The sequence below is a fragment of the Chamaea fasciata genome, unplaced genomic scaffold (genome assembly GCF_029207755.1).
Source record: "Chamaea fasciata isolate MVZ Bird 193981 ecotype frontalis unplaced genomic scaffold, bChaFas1.0.hap1 SCAF_18, whole genome shotgun sequence".
Taxonomy (NCBI): Eukaryota; Metazoa; Chordata; class Aves; order Passeriformes; family Sylviidae; genus Chamaea; species Chamaea fasciata.
Genome location: NW_027094103.1, coordinates 7307184 through 7323477, shown reverse-complemented (window position 1 = coordinate 7323477; position 16294 = coordinate 7307184). Strand labels below are relative to the sequence as shown.

The 16294-nt window shown below is 41.5% G+C and overlaps 1 protein-coding gene across 20 annotated transcripts in view; it reads left to right on the top strand.

Moving 5' to 3' along the window:
- Window positions 1-16294, top strand: part of FBRSL1 (fibrosin like 1) — a 503666-nt gene that overhangs the window by 320983 nt on the left and 166389 nt on the right. For all 20 annotated transcript variants that reach the window (XM_066199921.1, XM_066199919.1, XM_066199914.1 and 17 more), the window contains one exon: window positions 12859-12888. In XM_066199921.1, coding sequence (XP_066056018.1) covers window positions 12859-12888 — 30 coding nt within the window. The remainder of the gene's footprint in view (window positions 1-12858; window positions 12889-16294) is intronic.

The window sequence follows — 16294 nt, the reverse complement described above, 5'->3', positions numbered from 1 at the left end:
TCTGTTTTATATCACTTATTACTAAATTGAAAATGGTGTTTTACTACAGCAATAAAGGGCTGGTACAGCATGAGGTACATTTTTATACAACTCTATGAACTTTGTCATTGAAAACATTATAGCCTTGAATTTGAGAGCACAGTGGAAGGCAGTATAATTTGATTACCTATATTAATCAAGTAGAGTACAACATATAAAACCAGTAATGCATAAGTCTGACTGGAGCCAGATAACCCTCTTGTGCATCTTAGAAAGATTTATTTTCAGTAATATAATTCATTTGACATGAAAGTATCATAATTGCAGTTGCTAGGAAGAATTTCCTTCTTTCGTTTTTTAGGGAAAAAAAAACTATCATGCTTTCAACAGCAGTTTGTTCTTCTAAAACTCCACTTACTGAAAATTGAAAACAAAGATTTGGTTTTTGTAATTGTGGCAATTATTCATTAGCCAGCTGAGCTAACACAGTGCTTTGTTTGCTTCTGCTTCATGAACAAGTACTAGGTGTGAATTTAAAAGAATATTTTTTTGCTGTACATTGATTATATTGATTATTAGTACTGTTATTCTCATCCAGTGCTTCTAAAAGCTGCCCAGAACGTCTTGAGCCTTCAGTTACCTGTGCAAGTACTTTGCATAAACTCTGAAAAGAACTTCCCCTCATTCACTCACTCACTCCAGGAAAAGTGTATTTAAAGGCACCTGATTACTCTGCAGTCTATGAAAACCCCTGTTGTTATTCGATATGCAACAGGGACGTGTACTAATAATAGCATTATCGTGAGTTGCTATTTATGCATTTTATTGCTAAGTGTGGCTGCAAACCACACGTGAGCTGGTTGGTGTATCACAGCTGATGCAGCAAAACTCACAAGTGAAAAAAGAACAACTGACTGTGCCACAGCTCCCCTTGGAGCAGGAAAACTGCTTCATAGTGACAGTGCACACAGACTGAGAGGGGTTAAAATATCCTGGTCAAGGTATTTTCCAGTTCTTCAAACAGATTTCTCTTTTGCCCCTGTTCATCATAACTTACTGGAAAATAAAAGGTTTGTACAATTCAATGTGCTCTGACTCTGTGACAAATACATTATAGTTTGTTCCAGCTAATTATTATTTCCTCATTGTGCTAATAAAAGGTGATAGAGTCCATTCCCAACAGTGTTAGTAGCCCCATCTCATTATTGCTCCACAGAGCAGCAAGTTCTTTTTTTTAATGTTTTTCCTCTTCAGTCTTCTGTTCTTCTTCTGTTCTTTCCCCTCCTGTTGAGATGTTTTCTCTTTCTTTTATTCTCTAATTGTTTAAGTCTGGATTAGACGTACAGGGGGTCGTCAATGCCAAGGAAACACTTGGACACGTTGGAGCTTCTATTCATAAATGACATCTATCCACACAGCTGAGCATTTCCTCATCAGCTCTGGAAGGAAAGTACAAATCTAAAAAGTGACAACAGTAAGCATAAATTTGCTCAAGCCTGTTCAGAAAGTTTCAGGGTGGCTTAGCAAAGGATACTCACATTCCCATCTTTCAACATGTACAGCCACCCTTTGCCTTGGTCTCTGAGGTCAGTGCTGGTCAAGCTACCTTGGCAGTTTGAAAGCAGAACAGTGAGGTAGGAGGCTTCATTTGTAAATCATTACATTTCCATCAATCATGGACATTTTGGGGCCTGACAAGAACAAATGAGTATCATGGGGCATTGAGAGAGAGGAGCAGACATACTAAGGTAGGGGGAAGCCTTTACAATTTCACATGAAGTAGGATATATATGTTTTCAGAATTGCTTAGTGTTTAAAGGTTTGTCATTTAGTGGTCCAAAGAAGTATTCTCCAGGTAATGGCATAGGTCTTGAAGCTTTTATATTTAGCTTTGATGGGCATAATTCTGTAAGAGTGAATAACCAACTGTGTTATTTTCTTACTGAATTAGCTTGAAGTCTCTGCTATATTCCTTAGATTACATTGAAGACACCCAAATGTATGTCCTAGGCAATGCTTGTCCTTCACTTCCAAGATTTACCTACTTTAATATTTTTAAGATCTAAATGGAATGAAAGGAAAAAAACAGACTTAATTTGCATTGTATTAATGCTAATGACAACTGCAGGATATTGGGGATGTGGGGGTGTGCAGAGGTGGTTTTTAGTTTTCATATTTTAAATCTTTTTTATTTCTCTCTTGGTGAATTTCTTTGTTCCAGGGTAGTTTGCCTATGGTGAATGGGGCACCCATCCCTTAAGGTTTATTTTAAAAGCAGTGGTTGAAATCTGTAAGCACATGCTCTAGGTTTCCTTGGAGGAATAGGCCTTCTGTAGATGTCTCAGTTCTTGTGCTAAATATTTTACCAGATTTGAATTTTAATGTTCAATAATGCAAACATTAATGGTAGCTATAGTAAGCTTAATGTTTTTTACCCACAACAATGCTATGAGTTAAATAGCAGTGGAATTAAATAACATTAATTATTACATTAATTATATATAAGTATAGTTAATCTTGTCCCTGACAGCAACAGGGACTTTCAGTGACTAAAGGCATTTGACAAAACAAAGCAGCTGATTCACATAACCTTCATATATTCATTAAGTGAAGAAGGAGCTGAAGTTCTTTTCACTGAATTAATGTATTTTGAGAACAAAGTAGGTGCTTTAGATTGTCTTCCCCATCCAGAATCCCTAATTAAACAGTGCTCTAAAATATTCTATTTACCACAGTAGTGGTGTGTTTCCAGGTGTGTAGCTGGTCAGCCCAGATTCCCCCACCTGAATTCAGCCTGGCTTCAGCCACTCCTCCTGTCAGGTCCAGTCTTAGTGGTTACAAGGCGTAGTGGAGATTTGCCTTCATACCTGAGTCGTGTCAGCTCTGATTCTAAAATTAGTCTCCACTTCTGAATGCTCATGGTAGACATTTTTGGGCCTTCAGCTTGAATTTGAATGCAAAAAGCTGTAATGTACCTTGTGGGGGAACTTTAGGGTTCTCAGATGGGTGTCTTCATGCATAACCTGGTGTGTTCTTTTTTTGCTGCACCACTTGGACTTAAAGGGAAAAGTAAGGAGGAAAGGAAGTTGGCAGCATGAGAAAAAGTGTGTGTGTAAATATATACATAAAGAAATTAAATGTATAAATGAAATAAAATAAACATTCATGTGAATGAGCTGTAGGAAACCACAGCAAGTTTCATAACCAGAAATCCATCACCCTGATTCCGGAGGGTGGCTGTCATTAAGCAGGATAGGGAGGTATTTGGAAATGCCTTTCCTCCTGAGTTCCATGCTGAAATCCTCTCTAACAGCTTCCTGCAGCTCATAATGGTTCTGCACGGAGGGAAGACAGCCATGCATGTTCTCCACTAAATAAATATGTAAATGGAGCTCCCAAACAGAGTCACATACCATGGAGTCACGTGGCTGAGAATAACTAAATGCTTTGCATTAGAGAAGGGTACTTTAACAAATTCTGTTGTCGTGTACTGGCCCAATAGTTTTTGGTGACTCCACAGTGACGTGGACATATGGCATAGTAATGGACTAGATTTGCAATCCAAATAGAAGAAAACTGGTGTTTATAGTAAATAGGGAATTACTAGACAGATCATTATGGTTAAAGTGGCTTTTGACTATATCCATATTAAATCCTGAACGCCTTAATTTTAGAGAAAGCTTATAACCCCCTCTCCAAACAACAGCAGCCTCTCATTGTTATAAATAATGGCTTTTAGCCATTTTTCTTCTGTTGGGCATATCATCTAGGCATCCTTGCATTAAACAAAATTAGAGTTACTCTGTGCAGTGAGTCACTACAAATCCCATCTTGGATTCTGCTCCTCCCAGGAGAGTGTGAGGGGCCAAAGCAGCTGGGGCAGGGGGTCCAGGTAACTCTGAGCCAGGAGACTTGTGGTAAAGGGGAGGCAGCAAGGCAAGGTGTCTCTTGCGAGCACATGGTGCTTGTCATAGCCTAAAACAAGAGAATTAGAAAGTAATGGGTGTTTCTCTGGTTCCTTAGTGAAAACCCAAATACAACTTCTGTAGTGTCTCCAAGAGTGTCTGTCTAATGAAAAGAAAATGAGTGACAGGTGACACAATGCCCAAGCGAGAGAAGAGTGAAAAGAGCTTGTGAGCACTTCAGAAGAGAAGCAGACTGCATCCCTTTTCTTGTCAGAGTTTCCTCTATTTAGTAAATTGGTGAAATGCAGTGTCAACCATTCAACTTTGCGTGCACTGTTCTTTCAATTACCCAAGTGTGGCTGCGGGTGCACCACCGGAGACATGTGGAAACAAGGAGAGATGGGAAAGAGGTGAAAAAGCTTCAGTTCGTTATTTGTGTGATCCCTGCAAATGCTGAGTTAAGTGTGGTCAATAATTCACATTATCCTTTGGTGTAATCATAGACAGTACAAGTGAAAATTACCTCCTGCATTGTCCCATCACTCTCTTTCCTGGCAAATATGGGCTGAAATTAGGCATAAAATTGTCTGTTGGGTTTCCCAAGCTTTCCCAAGGGTGCTGATACTCTGCAACCATAGATGTAATGAGTCAATCGCAGTCAGTAAATTGACTTCCAGCAGCTACATCAGCCTACCATTAAATACTTAGAATGAGTCCAAATCGTGAGAGGGAAAGTGAGAGAGACTATATATTGAAAGAGGTATATTATAGGGGGATAGATAGACAGATCGATCGATCAATTGATCAATCGATCTACTTTTTTCTGACCATTGAGTAGAATAGATTGATTCTGGAAAAGAGCATCATTAAATCATCCAAAAATTATGACAAAGCATTCTACTGGTGTATTAAGGCCTGAAGTAGGAGATATAATATGGTAAACCGGCCAGAAGGCCTCTCCTGAGTGTGCTACCAAACTCTGGTGTGTAGATGGCATTGGATGCTGACTTTTCTATTTTTAATGAATGTGTCTTTATTGAGCATTTAGGTAGCAGTATTTATTGGTGTAGGCTCCAGTAAAAGACTACAGTCTGGAAAGATCTTTCTACCTTTCCTGTGGCGGGGAAGGGCAGGGATGTGGGAAACGAAGAGAAATCTGGTGGCTCTTACAGCTTTTTCAAGATGGGTTGGTCACTCTCTCTCTTGAGCTAGGTCATTTTTAGACCTGCATGGAAAGTAGGCAGCTGTAGAACTGGTTTTGTGGATCTCGAGGAATAATTTGTGATTATCCCTTTTTCTCCAAAGTGCTTTCCTGTGTATAGGTATAATAATATAGAAACCATTTTCAGCATAAAAGATGTGCTTGTCAAGCCACAGCAATGATTTTCCAGTTCCTGGCTTTTTTAGTTGTGCAGCCTTCTAATATTTCTGCTTGAATTCTTTCACGACAGAAGCAAATGAAAATTACACCGTGGTTTTTAGGTCTCTGTTCCCTGATTTTTGCTTGTCATGTCATGAACTTCTTCGAAGCAGTGAAATGGCAGCCCATCTCCCTGAGAGCTCCAGACAGATTTCTAAAGTTGTCTTGTTAACAGCTTGTCAGAAACCTACATTTCAGTCTCGCTGAGTTTATATCATGGAAAAAAAAAAAAAAAAAGTTGCTGGAAATTATGATTTTTACAGGTTCTGACATTTTTCTAAAGAACTGAAATGCTCAAGGCTGCTGTCTCCCTTAACAGGCTGTGCTGTTTTGGGTAATATTCTGCGTTGCATCAACTGAACATCAGAGCAACATTCAGTTTCTTCCCTTTAACATGTTCTTTGAATTATTTAAGGTGTTTTGATGTTGGCTAGAATTCATAACAAAGTCCTCCAGCTTTTATCCTAAAATATCAAAAAGGTTGAGATTTTTTCTTTCCCCCCCCTCCTTTTTCTCCCTCTTCCCTAACCCTTCCTCCCTCCCTCCTCCCGCTTTTAATAGATCCTTGCATGGATCATCAGGGGACTTTCTTTTATGTTGTACAGCATGAAATGACTTAGTCAGGGTCTTCCTGATTAATTTATGAGTGCTATGGAAAAGGGAAGGGGGGGAAAAACAGTCCTTGAGGGATTGACCCTAAGCTGCAGCAGATCAACTCAATTTTATGGAATGAAAAGAGACTTAAACAGTATTTTTAGCGTTGGTTTCTCAACCCACAGAGGTAGAGAAGCTCCCTGCATCCAGCAGGCTGGAGCAGGGCAAGAGTTGCCCATCTCTCCAGGTGGCTGATGGAGTGGAGCTGGAGTCTTTGGAGGCACTGAGCACGTTTAGAGTTAAAGCTGTGGCAGATTGGTGGATTAATGTGCTCTGCCTCCAAGGGACAAATGCTCTTTTTTTTTCTTTCTTTCTTTTTTTTCCCCCCTTTCCCCTTCCCCTTGCTCCCTCCTTCCCCACTCTGGGCTTGCAGATGACAGCTGTTGGTCACTTAACAAAATGTCCTCTTGATTGCTGCTTCACAACAGGGGCCCCCTCAGACCAAACAGCACATAGCCCGTACAATGCATCACTGCCCCTCAAAATTAGTTATAGTGCTCTGGGCTATTCTCGGCTGCCATAGCTAATACTCTCTTGCTGTTCTTCTCTCTCCCCCTCGCCCTCCCCCTCCGCAGACAAAGGCTCAGCCTATACATCTGTAGTGCTCATAACCTCCCCCTTCCCCCAGCCAAATGCTGAGGAGAGAAAGGGAAAAAAAAAAAAAAATTGCTGCCCTGAGGCTCAATCTGTTTCTTACAGCTCTACCCCGGCACTTGGAAGCCTGAGCTGGTCTAGCCATGGGGAGGCCCTGACTCATTTCATCAAGCTGTCAGGGAGGCAGTGGAGCTAAGAGGACTCTGCTGCCTGGGGCAAGTTCAAGTCAACATTCGATTTCCGTCCTCCCCCCGGCCCCCGCCTTTCGCTTGGACACTTTCTGTGCTCTGGATCTAAACTTCTCCCCGAGCTGCAGCCGCTCACAGCTTCTTGCCAGGAGGAAGGACTTGTGGGACCTTATAAAGGACACAGTGGCAAAATTGCTGCAATAAATCAGTGGCCCTCTGACACTTGGCGGTAGCTTAATGTTTTGGCACCTTCTTTCCTGTGTATGCCTCAAGTCCCATTAGCAAGCTTTTCTGTCAGTCTGGCTCATGATAAAACTCTCTCTTCCTATCATCTTAAGCAAGCCCCTGCAGACATGAATCTGATGCCAGACTTAATAGGAAACAACACCCTCCCCTGCACACACAAGCACGCATCCATACGCACTGCCACTGCTCCTGGGAAGTTAGCTCAGAGGGCATGGAGAAGGGAGGGCTCTTAAAAATAGGATTGATTTTACTCCTTCCTTTAAAAGAAACATTAACAACCTGGGATTTAAGCTTAGTACGTCCCCAAGCCTTGCTATTAAAAGAAAATTCAGTAACTAAATATGGTTGGAAATAATAAGATAGCAGTAACGTGGCTGTGGAGTGGGTGTGCAGGCTGCTTAGGTGTCTACACTGTTCGTATATTCTGTGCAACTTTCTACATAAGTATTCTACCCTGCCAGCTTTCATTGTAATGTTATAGGCAGGATATTTAATGGTTTTGCCTCTTCTCTCAGCCCTGCACTTTCCCAGACAGTTCTAGTTGCAGGTAGACTGGTTAGATTACATGTCCCTCTGGGCTGGGATCTGTTTCTTCACATGGCTAGCTTAGATGTCTATCACCCTCTGCTTAATCATAATATAAATAATATCTATAGGTATGTGTGTTCATGTGCAGAGGAAAAAAACCAAGCCTTTCTCTTAGCTGTCTGGGACCTGTAACTCCTGTGCTGCACAATGTCTGGCACAGCAGGGCCCACAGCCTTGGGACCTTTAGGCACAACTTAAATCATAACCCACACGGTTTGGGTGAGGCAGGAGATAACCATGTTGGTGTGGACAAGCTGAGGTGACTTCTCAAAAGCTTGGAGGAAGTGGCTCCATTTGAAATAACCATATTTCTCTGCACCCGTCACAGCATAACGTCCAGGTATTGCCACTGTCGTTGCAGTCTCAGGAGACTTAGTTGGTTTTGTTTTCATTTCCTGAAGCTCTTGTTGCTGATATGAGACAGTTTATGTGATGTCAGCTAATCTATGTAGTGTTTTTATTATATGAAGAAAAGCTGGATGATGTAGTCGTTAAAACATTGGGGGTAGGAAAAGAGTCAAAGGACATTCTCCTGATTCCTAAACTCACCAGAAACCTGCGAGAATCATAGTGCAGTTTTAATCTAGGTTGTAAGGAGCTCAATGCCTGTCTAATGGTAAGAGAAGGTCCTTTGCCAAATATGCTGTTGCCTGTTTTACAGTAGCCGTAAGTCCATCTTTGTCCCCTCTCGAGGTGGTTTGTAAAAGCGGGTGATGGAATGCATCACAGCTCCTTGCCTGGTGGGAAAGCCGTGGTGGAGAGGGGTTTTGAAAAGCCAGATTTCACCCCAGGCATCCAAAAAACGAGAAACCCAGTTAGACACACGGATGTTCTGTCTGCGATTCCTGAGTTTTGTGTTGTTCCTGCTGAACCTCACCTCATGGGAGGCTTCCTTCCGACTGGAATCTGTCACTAAAAGAAATTGTTTCCAAAAAGCTGCACAATTAGGGGTCGACTTTGCAAACATTCTTGGTGGAACTGAGAGGCAATTGGCACAACCCAGTGAATAATCCTTTTAGGAGCCTTTATGAACCCGGGACAATGGCTGTTTACAGTCCTGCTTATAGACCAGGAGTGTTAACAGGCCTTTAGAAAAATCCAGGTAATTGAAGCTTTTGTCTTTCAATGAGCCCCCGTTGCTTTCAACAGTTGCCATTCTCCACATTTTCTTTAACTTTTTTTTGTTTTGACAAGGGCTTTTGTCCCTCAACAACAGCAGCGTGGGAGGTGAGCCTGGCCGGGTGGTGGCCTCGACCTTCGCAGGGCACAGCACGGCCTCCTCCTCCTCCTCCTCACACGGCATAAGTTGGGTTTTAAGACACAGAAAATCCTCTGTGGCCAAACCAAAGTTTCTCCTGTGACTGCATTATTCATTTCAACGTCCCGGCCATGCGAGTGCCTCAGTGTCTGCGCTGAGGCGGGGCCCTGCCCGGGCGGGACGAGGAGGCTGGAGGAGAGCGGGCGTGCAGAGGCTGAAGGCTGTTCCCACAAAAACTCAACCAGCCCTTCCAACCCGGGGGTTTTCAACGCGCACACACCCCCGACCGAGGGAAGGGAGAGGGGTCAGCAGCGGTTCTGCTTTTCGCAGCTCTGTCTGCGCCCGTTTGGTTTTGCTGTCGTTGGTTTTTCTGTGCTGTTGCTCGTTCAGCAGCCTCTGGGTTCCTGTTTCTTCATGCGAGTGTGGGAGCCTGTTCCTTTTACATAAAACAAAGAAAACCTGTGGGAATTCTGAAGCTTGGGGCTTTTTCCACCACAGCTGGTTGTATTTTCTTCAGCAGCCGGTGGGAGGTTAGCATACGTTGGTAGCCATGAGTCCTAAGTTATTATTTTCTTGTATGTTAAGCAGAAGCCCAAATTTTATAAATACGAATGTGTTAATTCTTCCCCGCCATCTCTCATCCTGTCGGCCAGTTTGGAACGTTCTCACGTGCATTAAGTATTTCGGTGGTTTAAGCCAGGTAGGAACCAATACAAGGGATAGTTCGTGTTGCATGAGTGGTCCCACGTGGCTGCAGAGGGGGCAGAGGACTTGTTTTCACAAGGCATACAAGAAATTAGGCAACTGACTGCCACAAATGCAGTTTTTAAACCACACGTCTTGCAGTCACAGCTTCATGGAAGGCTCTGTGCCTGCACGGAGCCACATTCACATGTGGATCTGTACCCGCAGCCCTGCTGCCTTCTGCAGTTTCAAGACTGATGCAATCATGATTAAAATAAGGAAGATGTAGGCTAAAACGAAACAAAATTCTTTGCTGTCTTTTCCATTTTAAAAGCAATTAATTATGAAGTCTTTACAGATCCTGAATGGGGAAAAATGTATCATCAGAGAGCAGATGTTTGCTTCATTCATTTGTCTGTTTATAAAATCTAGCATGTGGATTTGATGGTTCACTGGATTTTTGCAACTTTCACGTATCTAGACGAGACAAAGTTGCCTATTGGTACAAAGCAAAATTAGGCATCTAAATAAAGCAATTCTGCACCTTTTAGTAATGTAAACCATCTGTAAGAGTGTTTTATACTTATTATAGGTGTTCAAATTTTGGAGGTCAAATCTGTTTTCAACAAGAAAAACTCTCTCCTCTTTTTATCATAATGCAGTAATAGACAAATTTTGTTACAAAAAGAGAAGACTGAAATACTACCTTGTATTTGAACAATAATAGTTACTAAAGTTCAAAAAAATAGCTCACATCTCAAATATTTTTAAGCTAAATTTGGTAATGTTTACAGTACTGAGGTTTTATTAAACCAGGACTCAGAGGCAAAAGCAACTGAGATTTAGTGATAATTTTGAATGCTTTCTAGTTAGTGGATTTTGAAGTTTAATTTATTTGGGTATTTTATTAATGCAGTGTATAATTTTTAAGCCCCTGTTAGAACTAAAATTTGTGTTGTTACTGCCTAAACATAAAATTTGAAGAAACCCATGGCTGAGTGTGCAAACTTATTTTTATGCTATTCTTGCAATAGGTGTAATTCTACTGTAACATGCTTTAGTCTGAACGATGAATCACATCATCAGAATATTCTGCCTCTAAAATACGAGTGTTCACGTTGAATGAGCACCAAGATTGAAATGGTAACTTTGGATACTTTTGCACAGACAGGCCTTAAAGGGTAAAATAACAAGGCCTTAGTGACCCACTCCATTATGCCGATAATTTGGGGGAATGCACAGTCCCTGTAGCATTAGGGCTTGATTTGAGCTCCCCCTGGGTGGAGGTGAAAGGCTTCCCTGCACTCAGCCAGTGTTTCTCAGGAGCATGTAAATAATAAGTGGACTGCTGTGACTGCATCTTCCCCCACCCCCCACCTCAGATTTGATGAATGTGTTGCTCTGTCAGTGTGAATTATCGCTGTCTTGAGCAAGCACAAATGCAGCAGGTACCGGGGCAGCCTTTGCCCAGCAAACCTGTTCCAGCGTGTCTCGGTGTGATGGACAATTAGTCCCATTCCAAGCCCAGAGCAGACACTTCTAATTGTGATTGCGTGACACGGGACTGGGGAAGTCAGCAGATGGCTGCTCATGACGATTTATCAGGCTCAATTTTACTTTTGGTTTGTGAAAAAAAACCCAGAAACTGTGTTTCGTATGATAATTTTCATAAAGGTCAGCGACAGAATAAAAGTCACAAAAAAGGCACAAATGGCTTATGGCAAGGTATTTACTAAAGACCATGGCTCTCTGATGTTCTTGCCTACTACAGAGCAATAGGCTGGGACTTTGTGCAGTTTGCTGGTATTATTCCCACAGAACTTGCCCACCCACGGCTCCTTGCCCCTGCAAGGCAGTGTCCTATTGCTTCTTCCATTTTTCTTCAGGTTCTTTCTTTTACAGGATGGTTAGACATACAGTTAGATCTGTGCACATCCTACTAAACAGTTGGATTTCTCTGTGAAAAGCATGCTGTGGATCATGTGGGGCAGTGTAAAATGGTTTCCATTTGAAAGAAAAAGAGTTCTGCTTAGCCAAGACTATAGAAAAACAGATTCCTTAAACTAAGAATTTTCACTGCGGTAAAATTGGAATAAGGTGTCAGTTGGGAAGCTGAGCACTCTTCACAGCAGATTCACTGTGGGAGATTCCTCCAGTATATTGGGGCTGTTTGTGTGCTCAGTGTGTTTCAGAGAATTTAAAAAGAAAAGGTCCCTCAAGTATTTAGGGACAATCATTCCATGTGCCAAATAGAAGAAGAAGAGATTAAATATCCTCTCATAAATCAGCAGAAATCTAAGAATGTAACAGCTGAAATTTCTACTGTGTGACTTGAGGATAAAAGAATGTCACAGGAAAGATCCCCCTTCCCCACTCCAGGAGGAAATCTGGATAAAATGACCAAACAGATACATTTCTTCTTTTACATTCATGACAGCGAAGCATGTGCATTCTCACAGACCATTTCCACATTTGGAGCTTGTCACTGCTGGCTTGCAGAGTCCCCTCTTGTTGACCCAATGAACTCTATAGGGCGCTGCCAGTTACAGAAACCCACCAGGCTATCCCCATCAGCAGTTGGCTGAAGGAGAGAATTCCCATTGGGCACCAAGGCTACAGAACACTCTGACCATTTCTGTCAGCATAACAGACACCAAGAGATTTACTTCTGTTCCTGACTGTAAATCTCTCTGAGCTCCAGCCAGCAAGATGTGCATGTCCTGAAATGTTCAGTGCTCAAACTGAACTTTTCCATCATTTGTGCTGTGAAAGTAGAGCATTTCATTTTCAGAGCCTGAAAGAGATTGCACTCCAAAACTCTTTAAGTAAACACTTCCTCCTGGGATCGTGATCTCATTCAAACTAAAAAACGTACCAGAATTTGTGATGTATTTTAATTACTATTCTTGGTACCACTCATTAAATTAGAAATTGATTGCCAGTTTCACAGTTTCCTTGTTAGATGACAAAGTGCTTATCAAGGTGAAGCAATGCAAAACTGTTACTATATATTCCACAATTTGGGATGATAAAAAGGCATGCTTTTTGTTGTGGTACTCATGTTACAGTGGTTGTTATAATGCTCCAGTGATTGTCTTTTTTGGTTAAAGTTTGCTTTCCCCCATCCAAGTAAGAGTACACCATAAATTTGTAAAAGAGAGGATCTGGCTTTGTCTGGTTTATGCAAGCAGTATAAAAAGCATTAGTGCAAACATCAGAAGTGTGTTTCATTGAACTGTGAACATCATAAACAGCTATCCTAAAGATTTAAGAGGATGATGCAAAAGATCCCTGTACATAAAGCTGTTTCTCAAAATCCTTTTTTCTTTCTCTAATCCACAGTGCGACAGTGAGAGCGATATTGACGATAAGGTAAGACTGAATTTTCTTATTTCATGTGCTTGGAAATTCCCTGATAGTCAAAATAAGAATGAATTTGAAAATAACATTTTCCTCCAGTCCTCACGTCAAATTTAAAAATATCTACAATTGAATGAAAAAGCATCAGATCAGCTACTCTGTGATCTTCACTAGCTTCTGTTTACAGGAAAGAAAATCCTGTTAACATAATAGTCTTTATTGATTATTATGTGAGCGTTTGGTGAGACCGGAGTTACAGTGTTAGCGCTGTTTCAGAGGAAGTTTCCTCTGAAAACTTGTCAGGAGCCCATATTTTATATATAGTAACCTTTGAGGATGTCTATTTTGGAATCAGTTTAGAAGATGGGACCTGCCCTCCCAAGGCAGTGTGGTAACTGTCAAGGAGTGTTTTGTCATGTTGCATGCATATTTATCGCAGAGCAATGATTTTTCTGACCTTCTTTTGAATACGGGGGCTGGTCATTGAAAGGTTGTAGTTTTGTGTTTGTGTATGGGGATTTCTTGTTCACCTCTGCAAGGGAAACAGACAAGTCCCACTGTGTAGCACCAGTGGCACCATGCTTTTTAAACATCAAACATATAAAAGACTTGAGAATTCCTTGCCAGCTTCTGGCAGATCAGACCTGGCAGTCTTAGGTCAGATCTTCATCAAACCTTTATTATATTTTGGCTGTCGGGTCTCCTGCATTCATTCATGAGAGCAGTGGCACAGAGTTTTCTCTTGGATCAGCATAACACAAGTAAAGGCTGACTTCAGATAGCCCTGTGTGCTCAGCAGCACACCCGGCTGCGTCAGAGGTTACCATGAGTTCAAGAGACTACTCTGAAAGCTTCTCCTGGTTAAGTCTTTTGCTTTTTGTTAGTATTGTTAGAGCTTTAGAAACATCGGGGTTTCTTCAACTTCTTTAAAAATCCCATCGGATACTAAATATCCTTGGAGTACTGCAAAAAGTTTTGAGATGAAGGCTTGATTGAAGAGCAACATCTAAATCATGTGTGTTGAGTGAAAGAAACTGTACATATTTTGTTTTATATTATTTTAGATTTATATGTGTATCTGTGTATAAAGTCACTCCCTGGAACCACCCCTCTCCCCAAGTTCTGTTTCTTACAAGGTTACACAGCGGCAGAGCTGACAGCAGGGGTGGTGAGGATGAAATATTATTCCCTAAAAGCTTAGATACCGTGGGGTTAAAACGTTTCTCAGACTGCCCAATCAAAGGAAGTAAAAGCAATCACTTAAAAAACTGTTTAAAGATCTGCCAGTCAAACCTCAGATGAAGTTGTAAGTGACATGTAGTTTTATTATACAGCTATGCTATTAATGATTATCTAAATTACACTGGTAGACCCAGCTAGCGGCATTACATCTGAGACTGACGTTTGTTAGATTAGGTTTGACTTCACCTTGTAGAGAAGAAATTGAAATCTGAACAACATTGATTAGCTTTCAGAATGTGGGATCTGAGGTTACCTTCAGAGGAAGCTGCATTGTGTTTGGCTGGTAACTTGCTGTCCTTTACAGCAAATGAAAGGCTATTATAGTGTTCCTTACCATTAATATGACATTACTTTACATTTCTGTAACTGTAATTTGACCTTCTAGGCTCACCTATTTGCCAGCTACCTTCTCCTTAAGGTGACTCTGCCTTAATAATAACATTTCTTTTCTTCATAAGGAAAGCAGCACAGGATCATCATCTCTGTATCTCTTGCCTGATCTGCAGAGACACGAAACATGACATGGTTCTATTAAATAGGCCTCTGGAATTGAGTGGGGTTGCTTTCTTGTCAGCAAAGATGTGGGCACATGCATGTAAACTCACCAGGGTTGAAGTGAAGATGCCTCAAACCTTTCATGGGGATAATGTAAGTGCAGCGTTGCCTTCCAGTTGGGGAACACAGGGGCAGCCTTACTCGCTCTGATGATACCTGACATACTACACTCCCCTGGAAACTCATTCAGTGTTTGTCTGAAACTCAACCTGACTGATGCAACAAAGAGCTATAAAAGTTTTGGTGTGACTGTCCTGAGGGACTACACTCATTTTCCTCTTTCATGTGTTGGCAAAATGTATCTCCTGCTAGTGCTCCCAGGCTACTGCAGCCAGATGGAGCATTCAGCATAGTGCCCAGCCCAGCACCAGCCTTCCCAAATTACGTGATGGGTCGGCTTCTTTCCCCACTGCTACGGAGCAATGCTGCTCTGCTGCCTGGTCAGCAAGAACCAGCTTTTTCAAGGTACACCTACACACACTTGCACTAAGGAAGGGCAGGGCAGGAATTACTAATGTACTTTTGATTTGCATAACATTTTTTTTGTTAGTCATAAACAGCGGGTCAGTGTTGCCTGCATAAAACTCATGAGGGAAGCAGACAAAAAAAGTTCATGTACAAGTACAAACTGAGTCAGCGACTGAGCTAGAAGCAAAACTGAAATTTTCCACCTCCTACTTCTCTCTGTACCATGCTAGTAATTACCCACTATTTATTTAGTTCATAGGTGTATGGGCTATTGAGCTCTTAATGTTTTCAAACATAGATGTTAGAATAAAATTAAGGTTTTACCCTCGCTGCATTATAAAATATAAACACACTTCTGATGGTTTGGGTTTTTTTTCCCTTGTGAAGGGCTCCAGGGGAGAAAAGCAATTGAGCATAGTCAGTCACACATACAGTGTATCAGAAAGAGGAGCCATTACTTTAGTGCAAGGTACAGTTTCACAGCAGATTGTGAGTGTTTCCAAACATTGCACTGCTGTTTTTAATAATCGGAGAAGACGAGCTCAAGGCTGGGGACTTGTCAATCCCATCTACTTTCTGAGAACTGTCTCTGGCCAAGTATAGCCTTTCACTTCTGCATCACTGCTGAAATCTCAGAGGAAGTAAGTGGGATGATGCTTTCTCACACCTATCATTCTGTCACCATGCACTTCTCACAGAACTGTTTGAGATACCCAAACTAATAAAGTGAGCTGTCCAGCCATTTAACCAAGCGAGAAACTTAGCAAATCATGCATTCCTAGAGATGGAAATGCAAATCCTGTTTCCTTTACTGTATGTTCACTGAAGGACTTTGGTTTGGGCTCTGCAGCTGTAAGGAGGATTGCAGTGTTGCTTGCTGAAGCCGTGGAAATGATACTGTGCTTTTTGAGAGGGAGGAGGGAGAGAAAGGGAGTCAGTCTGATACTTGTATTACACTCTCTCTTCTCTGTGCAGTAGCTGTGATGTGAAGCTCACGGTCCATAAACATTGTTACTGAAAATATATACTTCCTTTAATAGCAACAACAGCATTAACAGATAGCAATTACCCTTCATTTTCAGGAACTATAAAGTCTCCATTAATTCAAGATTTATGTAGTTATAGCATTTAGCACAGGAATAACACCACAGAG